This window comes from Theropithecus gelada, chromosome 9 (assembly GCF_003255815.1).
Source record: "Theropithecus gelada isolate Dixy chromosome 9, Tgel_1.0, whole genome shotgun sequence".
NCBI lineage: Eukaryota > Metazoa > Chordata > Mammalia > Primates > Cercopithecidae > Theropithecus > Theropithecus gelada.
The window spans coordinates 119156899-119180938 of record NC_037677.1 but is presented as its reverse complement, the minus strand read 5'-3'; the positions used below and the strand labels follow the sequence as shown (position 1 = coordinate 119180938).

Below are 24040 nucleotides of genomic sequence, written 5' to 3'. Positions count from 1 at the left end.
CCCACTCTTCTCACATGTGCAGCCTGGGGCCTGAGGGCCAGGAACAAGGTCCCAGTAGGATTAGGGAGCCCTCCAGGGCTTCTCCTGACAACCTGGATGAGGATCTTTCCTGACTACATAAAACAGAATCCCGGGGGAGACAGGTCACTAGTACCCTCCAACCACCAACATCAGACACAGGACTAGGTTCCAGGGAGTCCACCTTTCTCCCCAGGCAACTCGCAGAAACATGAAAAACAGAGTCACCCACTTGAGCCTCATTCTATCATTTTCAAAAGAAACATTTGTGCAGAGGTNGTGCTCTGCAGCGTTCTCAGAGGACCTGAGGTCAAGGACTCCAACCCCATGTGACCCAGGCCTGACACAAACAGACATGCATTTGCACTCCTAGTCCTTGAGCCGCTATTTCCAGACGTCCTCACTGGGTCTCAGCTGAGAACCCATTTCCAGACAAGCATCTTTAGTTCAGAGTTCCTTGCAGTCAGAGGATCCCTCCCTGCCCCTGCTGTCTGTGCTGTGTCCACGATACCCTCACCCAGCGCTACTCAGCAGGGGAGAAATGGAGCCCAGGGGAGCCAGCACGTTTCTCTTCTGCCTCTTCCTTGCACTACCTCAGGAAGGGGATAAAGTCTGCGTGGTTGTCTCAGTTTGGAGCCCTGGCCTAAGTGACCAGGTACTGTAGCAAAATTCATACAGATTCTTAGCAGAGAGCTAGCAAGACTACAGAAATATAGAAAACAGAGAAGAAGCTTTGAGTGAGGAGATCACAATGTAATTAGGATTTTCTTCCCGAGCAAACTGGAACTTAAGAGTGGGAGCCCAAGGTCTTGAAGGCCCACCCGAGCAAATGACACCAGCGTCTTCATGATGGCCACAGTTGTGGGAGAGCCAGCCTCTGTGGGGACAGTTCCACAGGTAGGACTCGTGCCCTGAGCAGCTTATGTCATCCAGGACAATGGGTCCTGAGCCCTGGCCAAACCGGGCATTTCCTGGGGCTGATGTGGCCCAGCCACAGCCCAGCTGCCTGCAGACCACATTGGCATCATTGGTGTCCCAGTAGTCATCACACACGGTGCCCTAGGAGCCTTGGTATAGGACCTCCACTCGGCCCTGACACCTGTCACCTCCATTCACCAGCCTCAGGGCCAAACTGGATTCAGATCCTACAGGGGAACACAAGAACCCTTCATCCATCCCTATCAAGGATTGTATATTACTGCTACCAGACGTTCAGCTTTATCACAGGGGAAGGAGAGGTGATGTACTATGCTGCCCGGGTTTATGGAGGCTCAGAGTTTGGGGAATCATCTGTGACCCCAGTGGAGGTGACAGGAATGGTATCCCCACTCCCTACTCTGGGCACACACAGGATGGAGCTCCACAGCTCCCGAGGGCAGGCCCATGCTGGCCCCATGTTCAAGAGTTTGGTGGCACCCATGCTGTCTTCTCTGGTTTCTGGCAAATTGCCAGGGATAGCGGGGCCATGGCCAGAGAGCTGCACGGATAGAAATTTTCACGCACTTTTGCAGGTCTGCAGTGCATGGTCAGAAGGCCAGGAATGAGGTCCCTACAGTATTAGGGAGCCCTCCAGTGCTTGTCCTGAGCACCTGGATGAGGATCATTCCCGACCACTTGGAACAGGGTCCCATGAGAGACAGATCACCAGCAGCCTCCAGCCTCCAACATCAGACCCAGGACTGGCTCACCAGAGACTCCACCTTCCTCCCACGCAACCCACAGGGACATGAAAGAGAGGGGCCCACCTTGAGCCGCATCCTATCAGTTTGAAACACAAAATATGTCCAGAGATAGTGAGCCCTAGGGAGGGGTGAGAGGATTATTTACCTGCTGTTGACGCAGGTGAGGTCAGCCAAGTGTCTGTAAATTGCAACAAAGAAAAAAGACAGAATTAGACTTGAAGGGAAAAGGCCCAGAACAAAAGGTTCCGTGGGAGGGGGAATCAAACTGGAAACAATTCCACTTCCTGTTCCTGCCACTTGCTTCCCATGTGTCTGCCCAGGTCTCCTCTGCTGTGAACTCATCCAGGGGCAAAGGTCCTGCTGGAGACCAGACTAAGCCCTCCATTTCTCTAATCCTGAGGTATCTTTCTATGTGTTAGGGGATGCTCCCCACCATGCCATCCCACATCTGCTGATGCATGGACTGACTAGGATATCAGACGCCATTGCTGAGGCTCGTACACTGGAAGCTAAAATGTTAGAGGAACCAGGGGCTTCCCAGGGGACAATCAGGAATCAGGTTTCTGGCTAAGCAGAGACACCACAAACCTTTATTATCCCTTTCCCTGCCCAAGCACAAACTCTGCCTATTTTGGATACAAATGCGGCCCATCATAATCTTGGAATTTTTCCAGCAGCGATGGATGGGGGTATTGAGCCTGCCCTGACGATGCCTTGAACAGTTCAGAAGGTGACACCCTCAATTTTCAGAAACTATACGTGAGTCCTGAATATAAAAGGACCAAAGCTGATTAAACACGGGCCAATTCCTGAACCTGTAAGGGTTGTCCACTGGGACAGTTTGAAACTGTTTCATTAAGGTGAGAGAGGTTGAAAAGAAGACAGAAGCCTCCTGAATCCGACGTGTGTTTAAAAAGCGTTGTGCTGGGGTCTCAGTTAATAGCCGGTGTTGAGGGTAGAAATAATATGCTCCACAGTATCCACAGACAGAAACAGGAGAGCTCTGTGGAGTGGGGAAGGGGTGATTGGGCAGAAAGAGAAGGGACGTTTTGAGGAAGGACACTGGAAACTTACCTGGACCGGGTGTCGACTGGGACTGGGAAACTGTGAGAAAGAGAAGAGAAGGTTAGATCAGGCACGTTACACAGAAGTCTGCAAAACTGGAACGAGGGAAAGAAATGGGCAAGTGTGACACTCAGTCCATCCTAGTTCCGATCACACAGGCAGGGACATTGCCATGCCATCCCCACAGAGATGCACCGTGTAAGGGGTCGAGGCAGATCCTGTCCACTATTGCCAGCTCTGAGGTGATTAACTTTGTGTCTGCCCAGGGTAACCAGGATGACCCCAAACCCACCCTCTCCCTTGCACGTCTTAGGCATTTCTGAGTCAACAAGGCTGAGGAAGCCACTCCAGCCAAAATCCCTTGTGTGATCTTCCAGCCCGGACCAGAGGCAATAACAAGGCCATGCCTGGCCGGCCTCATGTGGGCTGCCCTCCCCACACCAGACCTGGGGCACAGGCAATGCTCAGCAGCGTTCTAAGAGGAGCTGAGGTCAAGAACTCCAACCCCACACAACCCAGGCCTGACATGAAGAGACACACATTTACATTCCTAACCCTTGAGCCTCTATTTGCAGACGTCCTTACTGGGTCTCAGCTGAGAACCCACTTCCAGACAAGCATTTTTAGTTCAGAATTCCTCGCAGCGAGAGGAATCCTCCCCTGCCTTGCTGTCTGTCCTGCGTCCATGATACCCTCACCCAGTGCTACTCAGCAGGGGAGAAATGGAGCCCTGGGGAGCCAGCACTTTTCTCTTCTGCCTCTTCCTTGCACTGCCTCAAGAAAGGGAGAGAGTCTGGGTTGTTTGAGTTTGGTCCCCTGTCCTAAGTGACCACAGGAACACCAGGCCCTATAGCGAAATTCATACAGATTCTTAGCAGAGAGCTAACAAGACTGCATAAATACGGGAAACAGAAGAAGCTTTGAGTGAGGAGATCACAATGTAATTAGGATTTTCTTCCTAAGCAAACTCCAGTCTAGGAGAGGGAACCCAAGGTCTTGGAGGCCCACCTGAGCAGATGACACCAGCGTCTTCATGATGGCCACAGTTATGGGAGAGCCAGCCATTGTGGGGGCAACTCCACAGGTAGGACTCGTGTCCTGAGCAGTGCACATCATGCAGAACAATGGGTCCTGAGCCCTGGCCAAACCAGGCATTTCCTGGGGCTGATGTGGCCCAGCCACAGCCCAGCTGCCTGCAGACCACATTGGCATCACTGGTGTCCCAGCTGTCATTGCACACAGTGCCCCAGGAGCCTTGGTATAGGACCTCTACTCGGCCCTGACACCTGTCACTTCCATTCACCAGCCTCACGGCCAAACTGGATTCAGGTCCTACAGGGGAACACAAGAACCCTTCATCCATCCCTACCATGAGGTCAAGGATCTAAGGCACATTCCACACTCAGGGCACATCCTAATGGCCAAGGTCACCTGGACAAGCAGTCACGATTGAGTATGACTGCAACCAGAGGTTCAGCTTCATCACAGTGGAAGGAGAGGTGATACCCTATTCTGCCTGGGTTTGTGGAGTCTCAGGTTTTGGGGAAGCATCTGTGACCCCAGTGGAGGTGACAGGAATGGACGCCCCACTCCCTACTCTGAGCACACACAGGATGGAGCTCCACAGCTCCAGAGGCCAGGCCCATGCTGTCCCCATGTTGAAGACTTTGGTGGCACCCACGTGGTCCTCTCTGACTTCTGGAAAATTACCAGGGATGGCAAGGCCTTGGCCAGTCAGCTGCAGGGACAGAAATTTTCACCCATCCTTGCAGGTCTGCAATGCATGGCCAGAGGGCCAGGAATGAGGTCCCAGGAGTAGAGAGCCCTCCAGGGCTTGTCCTAAGCACCTGAATGAGGATATTTCCTGATACTTGGAACAGGGTCCCACAGGAGACAGGTCACCAACACCATCCACCCTCCAACACCTGACCCAGGACTGGCTCCCCAGAGACTCCAACTTCCTCTCACTCAATGCACAGGGACATGAAACAGAGAAGGGCCCACCTTGACCCTCATCCTATCATTTTCATTCAAAACATTTGTCCAGAGGTAGAGAGTGAGCCCTAGGGAGGGGTGAGAGGATTATTTACCTACTGTCGATGCAGGTAAGGTGCTGGTCGACAACAGGTCTGTAAATTGCAACAAAGACAAAGGCTAGAATTAAAGTTGAGGGTGAAAAACTCCAAAAGGAAAGGTCTCTGGGCAAGGCAAGCATCATGAAAACTACTTGATTTCTGGTTCCTGCCACTTGCTCCCCAGGTGTCTGCCCAAGTCTGTAGCTCAAGGAGCACAGCCAGGGACATAGGCCTCGCTGGAGACCAGTCCGATCCCTCCTACCTCTGAAGTGTGGAATATCCTCTTCTCAGCTACAAAGGGTTTACCTGCCCCATCCACAGACACATGGACTGATGGGCACATTGGACACCATTGCTGAGACTCTCACACTTGAAACTAAAATGTTAGAAGGATCGGGGAGCTGCCCAAAGGAGTATAAAGTCTCCTGGCAAGTGGAGGCACCAGAAATATCTAATATATCTCTCCCTGCCAGAGCACGGCCTCTGCCTTTCTGGAGGTAGACGGGGCCCTGCCGCATCTGGGGGTGTTTGAAGGAGTGAGGAATGGAGGTATCAGGCCTGCACTGACATTGCTTGCCCACGGACAGTCATGTTTAAGGCTATAGCTGACATTGCCTTCCCAGGAGACTTTGGCAATCACTCTCAATTCTTAGAAAGATCATACCTTCTTAACCATGTCTGGTTAAGAAGCTTCATGCTAGGGTCTCAGTTACAGAGCAGGGAAAATAGTATGACCCACAGTATCCACACGGATAAGAAGGAGGGCTCTGCAGAGTGGGAAAAAGGACAATTGTGCAGAAAGAAAAGGGACATTCCAAGGAAGGACACTGGGGAATCACCTGGCCTGGGCATCAACTGGGACTGGGCAGCTGTGAGAAAGAGGAGGTCAGATCAGATGCACTACACAGAAGCTGGCAAAACTGGAACAAAGGTGGAAGGAACTAAACAGGTCATGCGTTCAGTCTATGCTAGTTCCCCATCAAGAGGGAGGGGCATTGCCATGCACGTCCCCACAAGGATGCTCCTTGGAAGATGTCTGGGCAGATCCTGCCACTACTGCCAGCTCCAAAGTGATTAAGTTTGTGTCTGTCCATAGTAATCAGGTTGACACAAAACCAACCCTCTCCCTTGCATGTCTTAGCAGTCCCTGAGTCAGCAAGCATGAAGAGGCCACTCTAGCAAAAATCCAGCCTGTGGTCTTCCAGCACAGTCCACAGTCATTCAGAACAAGGTTTTGCTCAGCAGGCCTCATGGGCACTGCCCACCCCACACCTGACCACAGGCAGGACACTGCAGTTCTCTGGAGGGAATTGCAGTCAAGCACTCACACTCCCAAAACCCAGGCCAGACATGGACAGACACAGATCTGCATTCCAAGCCTTGTGTTTCCAGTCTAAGGCCTCCTTACTGGGCCTCACCAGAACACCCTCCCTTCCGAGCATGAGCCTTTGTTTCTGGGCTCCTCCCAGTGAGATTGACCCTCCCCCAATGCCTATATGTGCTGCATCCACCTCACTGTCACCTAAACCTTTCAGTAGGGGAAAGGCGGAACTTTGGAGAGACAGTATGCTATAGATTGGATGTTTGTCCCATCCAAGACTCATTTTGGGATTGGAAACCCCAAGTATAGAGGTGAGGCCTGATGTCCCATGTCTGGGTCATGGAGGCCAACCCTTTATGAATCACTTAGTGCCTTCTCTGGTCAAGGGTGAGTTCTTCTCTTAGTTCCTAGCAAGAGCTGGTGGTTGAAGAGTCTGGGCCCTCCCTCTTGCCCTCTCTTGCTTCCTTCACTTGTCATGTGACCTCTGCCCAGGACAGCTCCCCATCTCCTTCTGCCAGGAACTAAAGCAGCCTGAGGCCATCAACAGAAGCCAAGCAGATATCATGCTCCTATGCAGCCTGCAAAGCCACGACCCAAATCAACCTCTATCTTCATGAACAACCTGGCCCCAGCTATTCCTTTCCAGCCACACTAAAAGGCAAACTCCCTCTGCTTGCGCTGCCTCAGTAGATGAACGAAGACGTGACCCTTATTACACTTTGGCCCATTTTTCTCCCTGAACTCCTCAAAACCTGGTAATGTGGCAAAGACTCATGCAGTTTCCTAGGAGAGGGCTAAGGAGATATCAGAAATACAGGAAAGGTTGAAAAAGCTCTGAGTGAGGAGATTAGAACATATTAAGACCTCATTTCCTGAGCAAAATCTACCTCAAGAGAGGAGACCCAAAGTCTTAGAGACTCACCTGAGCAGATGACACCAGCGTCTTCACTATGGCCACAGTTGTGGGAGAGCCAGCCATTGTGGGAGCAATTCCACAGGTAGGACTCATGCCCTGAGCAGCGCACGTCGTCCAGGACAATGGGTCCTGAGCCCTGCCCAAACCGAGCATTTCCTGGGGCTGATATGGCCCAGCCACAGCCCAGCTGCCTGCAGACCACATTGGCATCATTGGTGTCCCAGCTGTCATCACACACAGTGCCCCAGGAGCCTCGGTATAGGACCTCCACTCGGCCCTGACACCTGTCACCTCCATTCACCAGCCTCAGGGCCAAACTGGATTCAGGTCCTACAGGGGAACACAAGAACCCTTCATCCATCTCTATCAGGAGGTCAAGGATCTAAGGCACATTCCACACTCAGGGCACTTCCTAATGCCAAAGTCACCTGGGCAGGCAGTCACGATTGAGTATGACTGCAACCAGAGGTTCAGCTTCATCACAGTGGAAGGAGAGGTGATACGCTATCCTGCCCGGGTTTATGGAGGATCAAGTTTTGGGGAAGCATCTGTGACCCCAGTGGAGGTGACAGGAGTAGGCACCCTACTCCCTACTCTGGGCACACACAGGATGGAGTGTCACAGCTCCAGAGGGCAGGCCCATGCTGTCCCCATGTTCAAGAGTTAGGTGGCACCCACGTGGTCCTCCCTGGCTTCTGGCAAATTGTCAAGGATGGCAAGGCCTTGGCCAGACAGCTGCAGGGACAGGAACTGTCACCCACCCTTGCAGGTCTGCAGTGCATGGCCGGAGGGCCAGGAACGAGGTCCCATTAGGATGTAGGGAGTCCTCCAGGGCTTGCCCTCAGCACCTGGATGAGGATCTTTCCTGATACTTGGAAGAGGATCCCGTGGGAGACAGGTCACCAGCACCCTCCAGCCTCCAACACCAGAACCACGACTGGCTCCCCAGAGACTCCAACTTCCTCCACTAATACACAAGGACATGAAAAACACAGGGGCCCACCTTGACCCTCATCCTATCCTTTCCAGAAAAAACATTTGTCCAGAGGTAGAGAGTGAGCCCTAGGAAGGGTTGAGAGGATTATTTACCTACTGTCGATGCAGGTAAGGTGGTGGTCGGCAACGCGTCTTTAATTGCAACAAAAACAAAGGCTAGAATTAAACTTGAGGGTGAAAAGCTCCAAAAGGAAAAGTCTCCGGACATAGCAAGCATCATGAAAACTACTCAATTTCTGGTTCCTGTCACTTGCTCCCCATGTGTCTGCCCAAGTCTTCAGCCCAGTGAGCTCAGCAAGGGACACAGGCCTCACTGCAGACCAATCTGATCCCTCTGACCTCTGGGTTTGCCTGCCCCATCCACTGACACATGTGTTGCAGGAAGTCAGGGACCCTGAACAGAGGGACCGGCTGAAGCTGCGGCAGAAGAACATAAATTGTGAAGATTTCACGGACATTTATTAGTTCCCCAAATTAATGCTTTTATAATTTCTTACACCTGTCTTTACTGTAATCTCTGAACATAAATTGTGAAGATTTCATGGACACTTATCACTTCCCCAATCAATACCCTTGTGTTTTCCAATTCCTGTCTTCACTTTAATCTCTTAATCCGGTCATCTTCTTCATAAGCTGAGGAGGATGAATGTCACCTCAGGACCCTGGGATTGTATCAACTGCACAAATTGTTTGTAGAGCATGTGTGTTTGAACAATATGTAATCTGGGCATCTTAAAAAAAAAAAAAAGAACAGGATAACAGTGAGATTCAGGGAGCGAGAGAGGTAACTTTGAACTGGCTGCCGGAGAGCCAGACGGAACAGAGCTATATTTCTCCTCTTTCATAAGCAAATAGGAGAAATATTGCTGAATTCTTTTTCTCAGCAAGGAACATCCCTGAGAAAGAGAATGCGCCCTGAAGGTAGGCTTATAGATGACCCCTTTTAAGGCGTCCCATCTTTTGTGGTTGAAGCCGAAGGGATGAAATAAGCCCCAGACTCCTGTAGCGCTCCCAGGCTTATTAGGTGGAGGAAAATTCCCGCCTAATAAATTGTGGTCAGACGGGTTACCTGCTCTCAAACCCTGTTTCCTGATAAGATGTTATCAATGACAATGTGTGCCTGAAACTTCATTAGCAATTTTAATTTCATTTCATCCGGTGGTCCTGTGATCTTGCCCTGCCTCCATTTGCCTTGTGATATTTTATTACCTTGTGAAGCATGTGATCTCTGTGACCCACACCCTATTCGTGCACTCCCTCCCCTTTTGAAAATCGCTAATAAAAACTTGCTGGTTTTATGGCTCAGGGAACATCACGAATCCGGCCGACATGTGATGTCTCCCCCAAACACCCAGCTTTAAATTTCTCTCTCTTGTGCTCTTCCCCTGTATTTCCCAACCCAGCCGAGACACTTAGGAAATAAAAAGAACCCACATTAAACATTGGGAGCAGGTTCTCCCGATACACATGGACTAATGGGCACATCTGACACCATTGCTGAGCCTCCCACATTGGAGCTAAAGTGTTAGAAGGATCAGGGAGCTGCCGAAAGGAGTATAAAGTCTCCTAGCAAGTGGAGGCACCAGAAATATGTAATATCTCTCTCCCTGCCCAAGCATGGCCTCTGCCTTTCTGGATGTAGATGGGGCCCTGACGCATCTGGGGGTGTTTGAAGAACTTTGTGTCTGCCCATAGCAATCAGGTTGACACAAAACCAACCCTCACCCTTGCACGTGTTAGTAGTCCCTGCATCAGCAAGTATGAAGCGGCCACTCCAGCAAAAATCCAGCCTGTCATCTCCTAGCCCAGCCCACAGGCATTCATAACAAGGCTTTGCTCAGCAGGCCTTATGGGCACTGTCTGACCTACACCTGACTCGTGCACACGCAAGACACTGCAGTGCTCTGGAGGGAATTATAGTCAAGCACTCACACCCCCAAAACCCAGGCCAGACATGGACAGTCACGAAACTGCATTTCCAGCCTTGTGCTTCCAGTCTGATGCCTCCTTATTGGTCCTCGGCAGAAGACCCTCCCTTCCCAGCATGAGCCTTTGCTTCTGGGCTCCTCCCAGTGAGACTGTCCCTCCACCAATGCCTATATGTGCTGTATCCACCTCACCCTCACCTAAACCTTTCAGTAGGGGAAAGGCAGAACCCTGGAGAGCCAGCGTACTATATTTTGGATGCTTGTCCCATCCAAGACTCATGTTGGGATTGGATCCCCAAGTGTACAGGTGAGGCCTGATGTCCCATGTCTGGGTCATGGAGGCCAACCCTTCATGAATCACTTAGTGTCCTCCCTGGTCAGGGATGAGTTCTTCTCTTAGTTCCTAGCAAGAGCTGGTGGTTGAAAAGAGTCTGGGCCCTCCCTCTTGCTCTCTCTTGCTTCCTCCCTCACCATGTGACCTCTGCCCAAGCCAGCTCCCCATCCCCTTCTGCCAGGCGTAAAAGCAGCCTGAGGCTCGCAGCAGAAACTGAGCAGATGCCTGCACCATGCTGCTATGTAGCCTGCAAAGCCACCACCCAAATCAACCTCTATCTTCATGAACAACCTGGCCCCAGCTATTCCTTTCCAGCCACGCTAAAAGGCAAAGACCTGGTGCTTTCGTCTTCTCCCTCTGCTTGTGCTGCCTCGGTGAACAAAGGTGTGACCCTTATTTCACTTTGGCCCATTGTCCTCTCTGACATCCTCAAAACCTGGCAATGTGACAAGGACTCATGCAGTTTTCTAGGAGAGAGCTAAGTAGATATCAGAAATACAGGAAAGGTTGAAAAAGCTCTGAGTGAGGAGATTGGAACATATTAAGACTTTGCTTCCTGAGCAAAATCTACCCCAAGAGAGGAGACCCAAAGTCTTGGAGACCCACCTGAGCAGATGACACCAGCGTCTTCATGATGGCCACAGTTGTGGGAGAGCCAGCCATTGTGGGGGCAGTTCCACAGGTAGGACTCGTAGCCTGAGCAGCGCACGTCATCCAGGACAATGGGTCCTGAGCCCTGGCCAAACCGGGCATTTCCTGGGGCTGATGTGGCCCAGCCACAGCCCAGCTGCCTGCAGACCACATTGGCATCATTGGTGTCCCAGCTGTCATCACACACGGTGCCCCAGGATCCTCGGTATAGGACCTCCACTCGGCCCTGACACCTGTCACCTCCATTCACCAGCCTCAGGGCCAAACTGGATTCAGGTCCTACAGGGGAACACAAGAACTCTTCATCCATTCCTATCAGGAGGTCAAGGATCGAAGGCACATTCCACACTCAGGGCACTTCCTAATGCCAAAGTCACCTGGGCAGGCAGTCACGATTGAGTATGACTGCAACCAGAGGTTCAGCTTCATCACAGTGGAAGGAGAGGTGATACGTTATCCTGCCCGGGTTTATGGAGGATCAAGTTTTGGGGAAGCATCTGTGACCCCAGTGGAGGTGACAGGAGTAGGCGCCCTACTCCCTAATCTGGGCACACACAGGATGGAGTGTCACAGCTCCAGAGGGCAGGCCCATGCTGTCCCCATGTTCAAGAGTTAGGTGGCACCCACGTGGTCCTCCCTGGTTTCTGGCAAATTGCCAAGGATGGCAAGGCCTTGGCCAGACAGCTGCAGGGACAGGAACTGTCACCCACCCTTGCAGGTCTGCAATGCATGGCCGGAGGGCCAGGAACGAGGTCCCATTAGGATGTAGGGAGTCCTCCAGGGCTTGTCCTTAGCACCTGGATGAGGATCTTTCCTCATACTTGGAAGAGGATCCCACGGGAGACAGGTCACCAGCACCCTCCAGCCTCCAACACCAGAACCAGGACTGGCTCCCCAGAGACTCCAACTTCCTCCCACTAATACACAAGGACATGAAAAAGACAGGGGCCCACCTTGACCCTCATCCTGTCCTTTCCAGAAAAAAACATTTGTCCAGAGGTAGAGAGTGAGCCCTAGGAAGGGTTGAGAGGATTATTTACCTACTGTCAATGCAGATAAGGTGGTGGTCAGCAACGCGTCTTTAATTGCAATAAAGACAGAGGCTAGAATTAAACTTGAGGGTGAAAAGCTCCAAAAGGAAAAGTCTCCGGACATGGCAAGCATCATGAAAACTACTCAATTTCTGGTTCCTGTCACTTGCTCCCCATGTGTCTGCCCAAGTCTTCAGCCCAGTGAGCACTGCAAGGGACACAGGCCTCACTGCAGACCAGTCTGATCCCTCCAGCCTCTGAAGTGTGGGATATCCTCTTCTCAGGTTCAAAGGGTTTGCCTGCCCCATCCACTGACATATGGACTAATGGGCATATCTGACACCATTGATGAGCCTCTGACCTTTGGAGCTAAAGTGTTAGAAGGATCAGGGAGCTGCCGAAAGGAGTATAAAGTCTCTTAGCAAGTGGAGGCACCAGAAATATGTAATATCTCTCTCCCTGCCCAAGCATGGCCTCTGCCTTTCTGGATGTAGATGGGGCCCTGATGCATCTGGGGATGTTTGAAGGACTTTGTGTCTGCCCATAGCAATCAGGTTGACACAAAACCAACCCTCTTCCTTGCACATGTTAGTAGTCCCTGCATCAGCAAGTATGAAGAGGCACTCCAGCAAAAATCCAGCCTGTCATCTCCTAGCCCAGCCCACAGGCATTCATAACAAGGCTTTGCTCAGCAGGCCACATGGACATTGCCACCACCCCACCACCACCACACCTGACTGGTGCACAGGCAGGACACTGCAGTGCTCTGGAGGGAATTGCAGTCAAGCAGGCCAGACATGGACAGTCATGGACAGTCACGAAACTGCACTCCCAGCCTTGTGCTTCCAGTCTGATGCCTCCTTATTAGTCCTCAGCAGAAGACCCTCACTTCCCAGCATGAGCCTTTGCTTCTGGGCTCCTCCCAGTGAGACTGTCCCTCCACCAATGCCTATATGTGCTGTATCCACCTCACCCTCACCTAAACCTTTCAGTAGGGGAAAGGCAGAACCCTGGATAGCCAGCATGCTATAGTTTGGATGCTTGTCCCCTCCAAGACTCATGTTGGGATTGGATCCCCAAGTATACAGGTGAGGCCTTATGTCCCACGTCTAGGTCATAGAGGCCAACACTTCATGAATCACTTAGTGACCTCCCTGGCCAGGGATGAGTTCTTCTCTTAGTTCCTAGCAAGAGCTGGTGGTTGAAAAGAGTCTGGGCCCTCCCTCTTGCTCTCTCTTGCTTCCTCCCTCACCATGTGACCTCTGCCCAAGCCAGCTCCCCATCCCCTTCTGCCAGGAGTACAAGCAGCCTGAGGCCCACAGCAAAAGCTGAGCAGATGCCTGCACCATGCTCCTATGCAGCCTGCAAAGCCACGACTCAAATCAACCTCTATCTTCATGAACAACCTGGCCCCAGCTATTTCTTTCCAGCCACACTAAAAGGCAAAGACCTGGTGCTTTTGTCTTCTCCCTCTGCTTGTGCTGCCTCAGTGAACAAAGGTGTGACCCTTATTTCACTTTGGCCCATTGTCCTCTCTGACCTCCTCAAAACCTGGCAATGTGGTAAAGACTCACGCAGTTTCCTAGGAGAGAGCTAAGGAGGTATCAGAAATATAGGAAATATTGAAAAAGCTCTGAGTGAGGAGATTAGAACATATTAAGACCTCATTTCCTGAGCAAAATCTACCCCAAGAGAGGAGACCCAAAGTCTTGGAGACCCACCTGTGCAGATGACACCAGCGTCTTCATGATGGCCACAGTTGTGGGAGAGCCAGCCATTGTGGGGGCAGTTCCACAGGTACGACTCATTCCCTGAGCAGCGCACGTCATCCAGGACAATGGGTCCTGAGCCCTGGCCAAACCGGGCACTTCCTGGGGCTGATGTGGCCCAGCCACAGCCCAGCTGCCTGCAGACCACACTGGCATCATTGGTGTCCCAGCTGTCATCACACACAGTGCCCCAGGAGCCTTGGTATAGGACCTCCACTCGGCCCTGACACCTGTCACCTCCATTCACCAGCCTCAGGGCCAAACTGGATTCAGGTCCTACAGGGGAACACAAGAACCCTTCATCCATCCCTATCAGGAGGTCAAGGATCTAAGGAATGTTCCACACTCAAGGCACATCCTAATGGCTAAAGTCACCTGAGCAGGCAGTCACCTTTGAATATGACTGCAACCAGAGATTCAGCTTCATCAAAGTTGAAGGAGCAGTGACACCCTTTTCTGTCTGGGTTTATGAAGGCTCAAGTTTTGCGGAAGCACCTGTGATCCCACTGGAGTTAAAAGGAATGGATACTCCATTCCCTAACTTGGGCACACCCAGGACAGAGCTACACAGCTACAATTGGCAGGCGAGACCCTCCCCATGCTCAGGAGCTTGGTGGCAATTCTATGGTCCTTTCTGGCTTCTGAAAATTTCACAGGTATGACAAGGCCTTGGCCAGACAGGTGCGGGGACAGTCACTTTCACTGACTTTTCACACCTCTGCAATGCATGGGCTGAGGGACAGGAATGAGGTCTTAGTAGGATTAGGGAATCCTCCAGGGCTTTTCCTCAGCACCTGGATGAGGATCTTTCCTGACCATTTGGAACAGGATTCCACAGGAGACAAGTCACCAGCAACCTCCAGCCTCCAACATCAGACCCAGAGCTGGGTCCCCACAGACTCTACCTTCCTCCCCCGCAACCCGCAGGGACATGAAAAAGAGACGGGCCCTCCTTCACCCTCATCCTATCATTTTCAGACAAAACATTTGTCCAGAGGTAGAGAACGAGCCCTAGGGAGGAGTGAGAGGACTATTTACCTACTGTCGATGCCGGTAAGGTGGTGGTTGGCAACGCGTCTATAAATTGCAACAAAGACAAGGCTAGAGTTAAACCTGAGGGTGAAAAGCCCCAAAAGGAAACGTCTCCGGACAAGGCAAGCAGCATGAAAACTATCCCACTTCTGGTTCCTACCACTTGTTCCCTACGTGTCTGCCCAAGTCTTCAGCTCAGCAAGCTCGGCAAGGGACATAGGCCTGACGGAAGACTAGTTCGATCCCTCCTATCTCTGAAGTGTGGGATGTCCTCTTCTCAGTCACAAAGGGTTAGCCTGTTCCATGCACTGACACATGGACTAACAGGCATATTTGACACCATTGCTGAGACTCTACTAGTTCGAGCTAAAATGTTAGGGGAACCAAGGAGCTAACCAAGGGGTATCAAGTTTCCTGGTACGTGGAATTGCCAGAAATATTTATTATCCCTCTCCCTGCCCGAGCATGGCCTATGCCTCTTCTGGATGCAGATGTGGCCCTGCAGAATCTGAGGTGTTTGAAGGAGTGAGGAATGGAGGTATTAGGCCTGCACTGACATTGCTTGCCCATGGCAGAAGTCATGTTTATTGACTGATATTGGCTTCCCAGGAGACTTTGGCAATCACTCAATTCTCAGGAAGGTCATATCAGCTCTGAATAGAAAAGGACCAAAGCTAATTAAATATGAGGCCACTTTCTAAACCTCTAAGGGTTGGTCATTGGGACAATATGAAACTGCTTCACGAAAGCTGAGATAAATGGAACAGAAGACAGAAGCCTCCTGAACCCTAGGTCTGGTTTAGAAGTGCCATGCTGGGGTCTCAGTTACAGAGCAAGGGAAAATCATATGCCCTGAAGTATCCACTCTGAGAAGAATGAGGGCTCTGTGGAGTGCAGAAAGGGATAATTGTGCAGAAAGAAGAGGGACATCCCAAGGAAGGACACTGGGGAATCACCTGGCTTGGGCGTCGACCAGGACTGGGCAGCTGTGAGAAAGAGGAGGTCAGATCAGATGCACTACGAAGCTGGCAAAACCAGAACAAAGGTGGAAGGAACTAAACAGGTCATGCCTTCAGTCCACCCTAGGTCTCCATCACAGAGGGAGGGGTATTGCCATGCACATCCCCACAGAGATGCTCCTTGGAAGGTGTCTAGGCAGATCCTGTCCACTATTGCCAACTCCAAAGTGATTAACTTTGTGTCTGCCAATAGTAATCAGGTTGACACAAAACCAACACTCTCCCTTGCACATCTTAGCAGTCCCTGAGTCAAAAAATGTGAGGAGGCCACTCCAGCCAAAGTCCTGCCTGTGATCTTCCAGCCCAGCCCACAAGCATTCACAATAAGGCTTTGCCTAGCAGACCTCATGGGAACTGCACACTCCACACCAGACTGGTGCACAGGCACAACACTGCAGTGCTCTGGAGGGAGTTGTGGTCAAGGACTCACAGTGCCCAAATCCCAGACCAGACACAGACAGACACAGATCTGCACTCCTAGCCTTGTGTCTATTAAGACACCACCTTATTGGGCCTAAGCAGAAGACCGCAGTTCCTAGCAGGAGCCTTTGGTTCTGGGCTCCTTCCAGTGAGACAGTCCCTCCCCCATCCCCTATATGTGCTTCATCCACATAACCCTTATGCAAAATCTTTCAGTAGGGGAAAGTTGGAATCCTGGAGAGCCAGGGTGCTATACTTTGGAGGCTTGTCACTTCCAACTGTCATATTGCAATTGGATCCCCAAGTTTAGAGTTGAGGCCTGATGCACCATGTCTGGGTCATGGAGACCCAACCTTCATGAATAACTTACTGCCCTCCTGGTGAGGGATGAGTTCTTCTCTTAGTTCCTAGCAAGAGCTGGTGGTTGAAAAGAGCCTGGGCCTTCCCTCTTGCCCTCTCTTGCTTCCTCCCTCACCATGTGACCTCTGCTCAGGCCAGTTCCCCATCCTCTTCTGCCAGGAGTACAAGTAGCCCGAGGCCCTCAGCAGAAGCTGAGCTGAACAAACCGGCCCAAGCTATTGCTTTCCAGCCACACTAAAAGGCAAAGACCTGGCGCTTTCGTCTTCTCCCTCTGCTTGTGCTGCTTCGGTGAACAAAGGTGTGACCCTTATTTCACTTTGGCTATTGTCCTGCCTGACCTCCTCAAAACCTGGCAATGAACACTCATGCTGTTTCCTAGCAGAGAGCTAAGGAGATATTAGAAATATAGGAAAGGTTGAAAAAGCTCTGAGTGAGGAGATCAGAGCATCATGAGATCTTGCTTCTTGAGCAAAATCTACTCCAAGAGAGGGAGCCCAAGGTCTTGGAGACCCACCTGAGCAGATGACACCAGCGTCTTCACTGTGCTGACAGTTGTGGGAGAGCCAGCCATTGTGGGGGCAGCTCCACAGATAGGACTCATGTCCTGAGCAGCGCACGTCATCCAGGACAATGGGTCCTGAGCCCTGGCCAAACCGGGCATTTCCTGGGGCTGACGTGGCCCAGCCACAGCCCAGCTGCCTGCAGACCACATTGGCGTCACTGGTGTCCCAGGAGTCATCACACACGGTGCCCCAGGAGCCTCGGTATAGGACCTCCACTCGGCCCTGACACCTGTTACCTCCATTCACCAGCCTCAGGGCCAAACTGGATTCAGATCCTACAGGGGAACACAAGAACCCTTCATCCATCTCTATGATGAGGTCAAGGATAAGGCATGTACAACACTCAGAGCAGTAGGCAAAGTAGTCAAGTTTGAATACAAATGCCAACGTCACCAGGACACGCAGTCACGACTGAAGATTACCATACCCAGAGGTTAAGCTTTGTCATAGTGGAAAAAGTGATGCCCTATTCTACTCAAGTCTATAAAAGCTCAAGTTATGGGTAAGCATGTATGACATCCCAGAGGAGGGGCCAGGAATGGACACCCCACTCCCCTCTCTGGGGGCAGACAGGATGGAGCTACACAGCTACAAATGGCAGGCCTAGACCCCTAACAATCTAGGGCAAGTTCCACACTCAGGGCATTTCCTAATGAACTAAGTCACCCAGGCAGGCAGTCACCTTTGCATAATGAAGCCAGAGATTAGGCTTAATTATAGTGAAAGTAGCACTGACAGCCTACTCTGCCCAGGTCTATGGATGCTCAACTTCTGGGGAAGCACCTGTGACCCCAGTGGAGGTGATAGGACTGGATATCCCACTATCTAGTTGGGTACACAGAGGATGGAGCTTCTCAGCTGCAGATGGCAGGCCCAGACCCCTCCCTTATTCAGGAGCATGGTCCTGTCTGGCTGACTGGGAAAGTACCAGAGATGGCAGGGATGAGGTCCCCGTAGGATTAGGGAGACCCCCAAGGCTTGTCCTGAGCACACAGATGAGGATCTTTCCTGACCACTTGGAACAGTATCCCACAGGAGACAGGTCGCCAGCACCCTCCACTCTCCAACATCACATCTAGTTCTGGGTCTTCAGAGACTCCAGCTTCCTCCCTACCCAACCCACAGAAACATGAAGAAGCAAGGGCCCACCTTGAGCCTCATCCTATCGTGAGCCTAATGATTCCTAATGATCTTCTGGGAGGTCCTACTCCTGTTCCTAGTGCCCAGCTCACTGTTGAGCCAACTGTTTATCACCTGCTGCCATCCTCCCACCCTTAGCCTACTTCCCCACCTCTCTTCATGGCAATCATAAGTGAACTATGAACTCCGAAGTGTATGCAGAGGTAGAAAGTGAGCCCCAGGGAGTGTTGAGAGGATTCTTTACCTTCTGTGGGTACAGGTGATGTCCTGACAGGCCAACTGTCTGTAAACAGCAACAAAGAGAAAGGATACAATTGGATTTGAAGGGAAAAAGGTAAAAAACAAGCAGTTCTCTGGACCAGGCAGCACACGTCATCCAGGACAATGGGTCCTGAGCCCTGGCCAAACCGGGCATTTCCTAGGACCCGGTTGTGAAAACAATTGCACTCCCAGGTCCAGCCACTTGCTCCCCATGTGTCTGCCCAGGTCTCCTGCCCACAGAACTCATTCAGGGACAAAGGACACCATGCAGGCCCTTCCATCTCTCTCTGAGACAGGGATGACCTCTTCTCAATTAGGAAACCTTCGCCACCTCAATCTCCCACCATCCACTGACACATGGACTGTCTGACTCATCTGACACCACTGCCAAGTCTTGACGCTTGCAGCTAAGATATTCGGGGGACTAGCGGGCCCACCCGGGGGATATCAGGTTTCCTGGTAAGTGAAGGCACCAGAAACATTTCTTAGCCTCTCTCTCACCTGAGCATGGCCTCTGCCTCTTCTGAATGCAGACATGGCCCTGCAGAATTTGGGGGTCTTTCAAGGGTCTTTCAAGTAGTGAGAGATGCAGGTATCAGGCCTATACTGACCTTGCCTTCAACAGAACATTAGAGGGTCTCACCCTCAATTCTCAGAAAGGTTATGTCAGCCCAGAACATAAAGGGGCCAAAGCTCATTAAACAGGTGGCTTCTTTCTGAACCTATAAGGGTTTTCCATTGGGACAGCATGGAACTATATGATGAAAGCTGAGATGGATTGAAGAGAAGGCAGAAGCTGAATCCTACGTGTGCTTAAGAAGCACCATGCTAGGGTCTCAGTTATAGAGCTGGGGTGAAAATAACATGCCCAAGAGTATCTGCAGAGAAGCAGGAAGGCTCTGTGGATTGGGGAAGGGGTAACCAAGCAGAAAGAGAAGGGGTATCCCGAGGAAGGATTCTGGGGACTCACCTGGCCTGAGCGTCGACTGAGGCTGGGCAGCTATGAGAAAAAATAGCAACATTAGACACCAAACACTCAGTGACTCCAACTAGAGTTAAGGTTGAAGTGACTTGGGGTAGCCACACCCTCAGCTGATGCCCATCACATGTCCACCAAGTGGGCCCTGCCAGTGCCCACCGTGAAGCCCTCAGTCCCTCAGGGAACCCACAGCCCCCGGCATTGCCTCCGTCTCTGTGCGTGCAGCTCACTCTCCAGGGATATGAAGGTCACTTTGGTGCCTGGGACTGGCCACAACAACCTCAGTATCAACACCCAGGGAGCAGCAAACAGCCACCCTAAGCAGTGAGTGGATGAAGACCCTAACTCTCCACCCTTGAGCGGCAATGAGTCTGAGGTTTGACATGGATTCTTGGTGATCCTCTGGGAGGTCCCCCTGCTCCCCACGCTGAGCTCGCATGTGAGCCCACCATTTGTGACTCACTGACATCCTCCCACCCTTACCCCACTTCCCTGCCTCTCTTCACAGCAATCACAAGTGAACTATTTACAAATGCATCCTTCCCTCTGGGTCAGTGGCTGACAGCACTCAAGGTAATACGGTGTTCAAGGGGAGGGGAGGTTTCACCAACCAGGTCCCTGAAACATGCCATCCCTGAGAAGGAGCATCGGGGAAAACAGGGCTATGAGTTATGCGGACGTTCCTAGAGCAGAGTAAAAAGCTCGTTATTTCCGATGTCAGCATGCTGGACCCTGTGTCTGAACACCGGTGCCTCAGTCACCCCCAAACCAATGTTGGGGCACTGCTTGCAGCTTGGGGATCCGTGCTGACCATGGCATTGTACCCACAGGCCAGTTGCCCCAACTAAACTCCAGAGCCACCAGATAACCAGGAAAGTCTTGGGCGGGGGCCCTGGAGTGAGAAACCTGTTTGTCACTATATTCTCTGAATACAGTCTGTCCCCAGAATGGGCCCAAGTGATTTTCTTTTTTTAATAGACAGGGTTTGCCATCTTGCCCAGAACTGGTCTTGAACACCTGAGCTCAAGCAATCTGCCTGCCTCATCCTCCCAAAGTGCTGGGATTACAGTTGTGAGCCACCACACCTGACCCTCCAGAGATCTTTGATGTCTACCTGAGCAGATAACACCAGCATCTTCACTATGGCCACAGTTATGGGAGAGCCAGCCATTGTGGGGGCAGCTCCACAGGTAGGACTCGTACCCTGAGCAGCGCACGTCATCCAGGACAATGGGTCCTGAGCCCTGGCCAAACCAGGCATTTCCTGGAGCTGACATGGCCCAGCCACAACCCAGCTGCCTGCAGACCACGTTGGCATCATTGGTGTCCCAGCTATCATCACACACTGTGCCCCAGGAGCCTTGATACAGGACCTCCACCCGGCCCTGACACCTGCCATCTCCATTCACCAGTCTCAGGGCCAAATCATAATCAGATCCTAGAGGAAGGCACAGAATTTCTCTTGTACACTCCTACTGAGAGACAAGGTCTCAGGGCCTGCAGGGCATTCAGGGTCTTTCCCATAGGCAAATATCTTTGAGAGAATCTCTAACTAGGCTGGGCTCTAACATGCATTAAGGTTAGAGTTCTTCATGGGGAAGAGGACAGTGACTGCTTGGCCCAAACCCAAGTCTTAGAGCTTCTGCTGGAAGAGAATAAAAGACTCCACCTAATCTGCATCCTGGAAGGGGCCTAGAGATACACAAGACCCTTCTCTAAGCAGACCATGGGCTCTGCCTGATTCACTCAGACAGGGGACACATAACATCCCACACTGAAGAGCAGCGTGATGACATCAGGATGTCCTGGAAGGAGCTCTGATGTGTATCTGTAGCTCTAAGGTTGGCTTGGAGCACATTTTGCATGTGATCTTCCTGGCCTTATAGCCTTCCTCAGGGCCAGGATGGCTGGGGTCAGCACAGAGCTGTGGAGATGGGGGAGCTGGGTTGTCACTCTGAACTGGAGACTGATCCCACTGGTCTCTGCTTCCAAAGCACACAGGCTCTTGGAGATGCCACATTCTGACTGATTTCTCCCTACTCCCAGGAGCATGGGCAATGAAGGAAGCTTCACTCTAGCTGACCTCTGGGATCCAGATCACTGTGTACTCACAACATTCCCTCCCATCCCATTCCCTAAAACTTTTCCTGAATAACAGTAAAGCCCATGGATATAGTTGGCATCATGACATAACAGAAACAGACTCAAAATTACTGATTATCTGTCACAACAGTAGACTCGGTATTTGTGGTGGTAGTCTCTGCATTTGCCAATTGTAGAAGATGAAAAACAAAATCAAAAAAAAAAAAAAACAAAATATAAGATTAGATCTCCTCTGAGGACACTCATGGGCTGAAAGTAAACTAGGATCTGCTGAGAAGCCATCACTCCTGATCTGGATATTGTCTTGCTGTGTAACTTTGGGAAAGTCAAGAAACCTGTCTGGCACTGAGTTCTTCAATTCTAAAGGGCTGCTTGTGGAGGAAATATTTCTGTACCAACATACTCACTCTGATTCTGATATGTCTACATGTAACCTATACAGAACTCCAGGAGAGGGATGCAAAAATAACTTTTCTCATTATTATGCCTCTAATTGATTTCTCTTCTCTAATTGCATTGGCTACTACCTCCAGTATGACATTGAACAGCAGTGGGGATGGAGGGCATACTTGCCTTGTTTTTCACACTAGTGGAAATGCTTCTAATATTCCCCTTTAAGTAAGATACTGGCTTGGAATCTCTGTTTTTGAATTGCTCCAGAGCCCTGGAATTTGTCCAGTGCACCTACAAGAACTGACCTACAAGAACTGGGGCTTGGAGAGGAAGTGACCTGAGAGTTACCCTTAACCCACTGCAGCCACAGCACTCAGCTTCTGTCTGAGCTCTCCACTGGGCTTCCACATGAGGTCTCTATATCTAGAAGAAATGTGACTCCCACCTGACACTGGAGTTCCTGATAAGAGCAACTCCGAGTAAGTCCTATCTGCAATCCTGTGTGACAGGCAGATCAGCCAAATCCCTCCACCCTCTTGCTCCCATCCTTGGCTGGACCAGTTATGCCAAAGGGCTTGTCAGGCCAAGATGTGGTTCTTAACATGTAACAGGGTCCTCAGGGGAAACCACTCCAGAAGAAGGAACAGATTCTCCTCTTATAGCTGCTGCAAATAAGAAAATGTGGGAATCTTGGCAAGGGACATGGCTAAGTCAGAATAAAGCCAGTCTCACCCTCATTTCTAGTGTCTTCTGTGTCCTTAATCATAGGAAAGAGAAAGAGGTTAAGTCAGGCTTCACCCCATGGGCCAGAGGGAGAGGAAAGAGATGACCTGAGGAATGGGAGGGCCCGATGCGTGTACATTGCATTCCCAACTGCTGCATGCCAACCATGGGCAGGGCAGAGGCTTTGGTGAGAATGTTGTCCTTGAGCTTCTCCTAGGGCCAAGGTTTCCCATGGGAAATGGGAAGTGACTTCCCTTCCCAAAGCCCAGACTGCCAGAATCCCAGGCTACTATGTTTCCCAGATTTCTCACTGGAGGTACCCAAGGGGGAAGTACATGACCTCTGATGCCCATAAGTTGAAGGATTGTGATTTCTCTCTGTTAAGAAGAAACAAGGGTGGCCTAACATGGGCTTAAAGAAAGGGCAAGGGCAAGGATGCTGTCCTAGCAATTTGGCTACGTTTAGCAGGTAGGCACCTGCCTCTCAAGGCCCTGTACCCAGAGATCCAGCACCATAGGCTGGCCAGAGATGAGCACAGCTAGGTGAGGAACACAGGAGCGAGCAACAAGCAAGGATAACAGAATCTCTAGAAACAAGAGTCCACTGAGAACTCCTTGGAGATGTATCTTCAAGTTGATACCTCCGCAGTCTCAGACACGCTCGATGCAAGAGATACCTGTTCAGACCTAAGGCCTTACGTGGAAGGGGCCCTCTTGGGAGCTAAGCACCCTACTTTCTAGGCCCTCTGCACCTCATCTGAATCAGAGATGAACCTAGGGGTGCAGAGTGGTAATGAGCCCACAGGGATCCCTCATAGTAGACGTTACCTTCTGCTGCAGTTGACTCCAGGAGCGCCTCTGAGGGAAACACAGTACCTGCAGGGTGGAGAAAGGAGGAGCTCATTAATGGTAGCGCTCACTTGGGGAGGGTTGGTCCATGGCTTCCTCAGCTCTGAAGCAAGGGCTGGAAACACAGGGCCTAAGGGCACCCTCCATTGCTAAAAGCCAACCATTTGCCAATCGCTCTGTCATTGTACTGGTCCCAGGCTGGCTAGGATGCCACATGAGCATCCTTTACTCTTATTACCCTATCCCCACCTCCTCAAATGACAAAACACACCCTCAAATGACAAATATTCACCATGACTGGAATATTCCTGAGAAGTGCTTCAACTAGAAGAAAGGAAGTTTCGAAAGCAAACCAACCTTTCCAGAATGCAACACTAAGCCACTCACAAAGCGGCTGCATGGAGGACGATGCC

General features: G+C 51.2%; 1 protein-coding gene across 1 annotated transcript in view; it reads right to left on the bottom strand.

Moving 5' to 3' along the window:
• DMBT1 (deleted in malignant brain tumors 1) overlaps positions 1-24040 on the bottom strand; it is a 75158-nt gene that overhangs the window by 29118 nt on the left and 22000 nt on the right. Inside the window, 16 exon segments of the mRNA XM_025395559.1 lie at positions 806-1163; positions 1846-1878; positions 2775-2804; positions 3774-4097; positions 4856-4894; positions 7084-7407; positions 8167-8205; positions 10671-10686; positions 10922-11298; positions 13739-14062; positions 14825-14863; positions 15775-15804; positions 17132-17488; positions 19552-19581; positions 20675-20998; positions 23607-23654. Of these exon segments, the coding sequence (XP_025251344.1) occupies positions 806-1163; positions 1846-1878; positions 2775-2804; positions 3774-4097; positions 4856-4894; positions 7084-7407; positions 8167-8205; positions 10671-10686; positions 10922-11298; positions 13739-14062; positions 14825-14863; positions 15775-15804; positions 17132-17488; positions 19552-19581; positions 20675-20998; positions 23607-23654 (2692 nt within the window).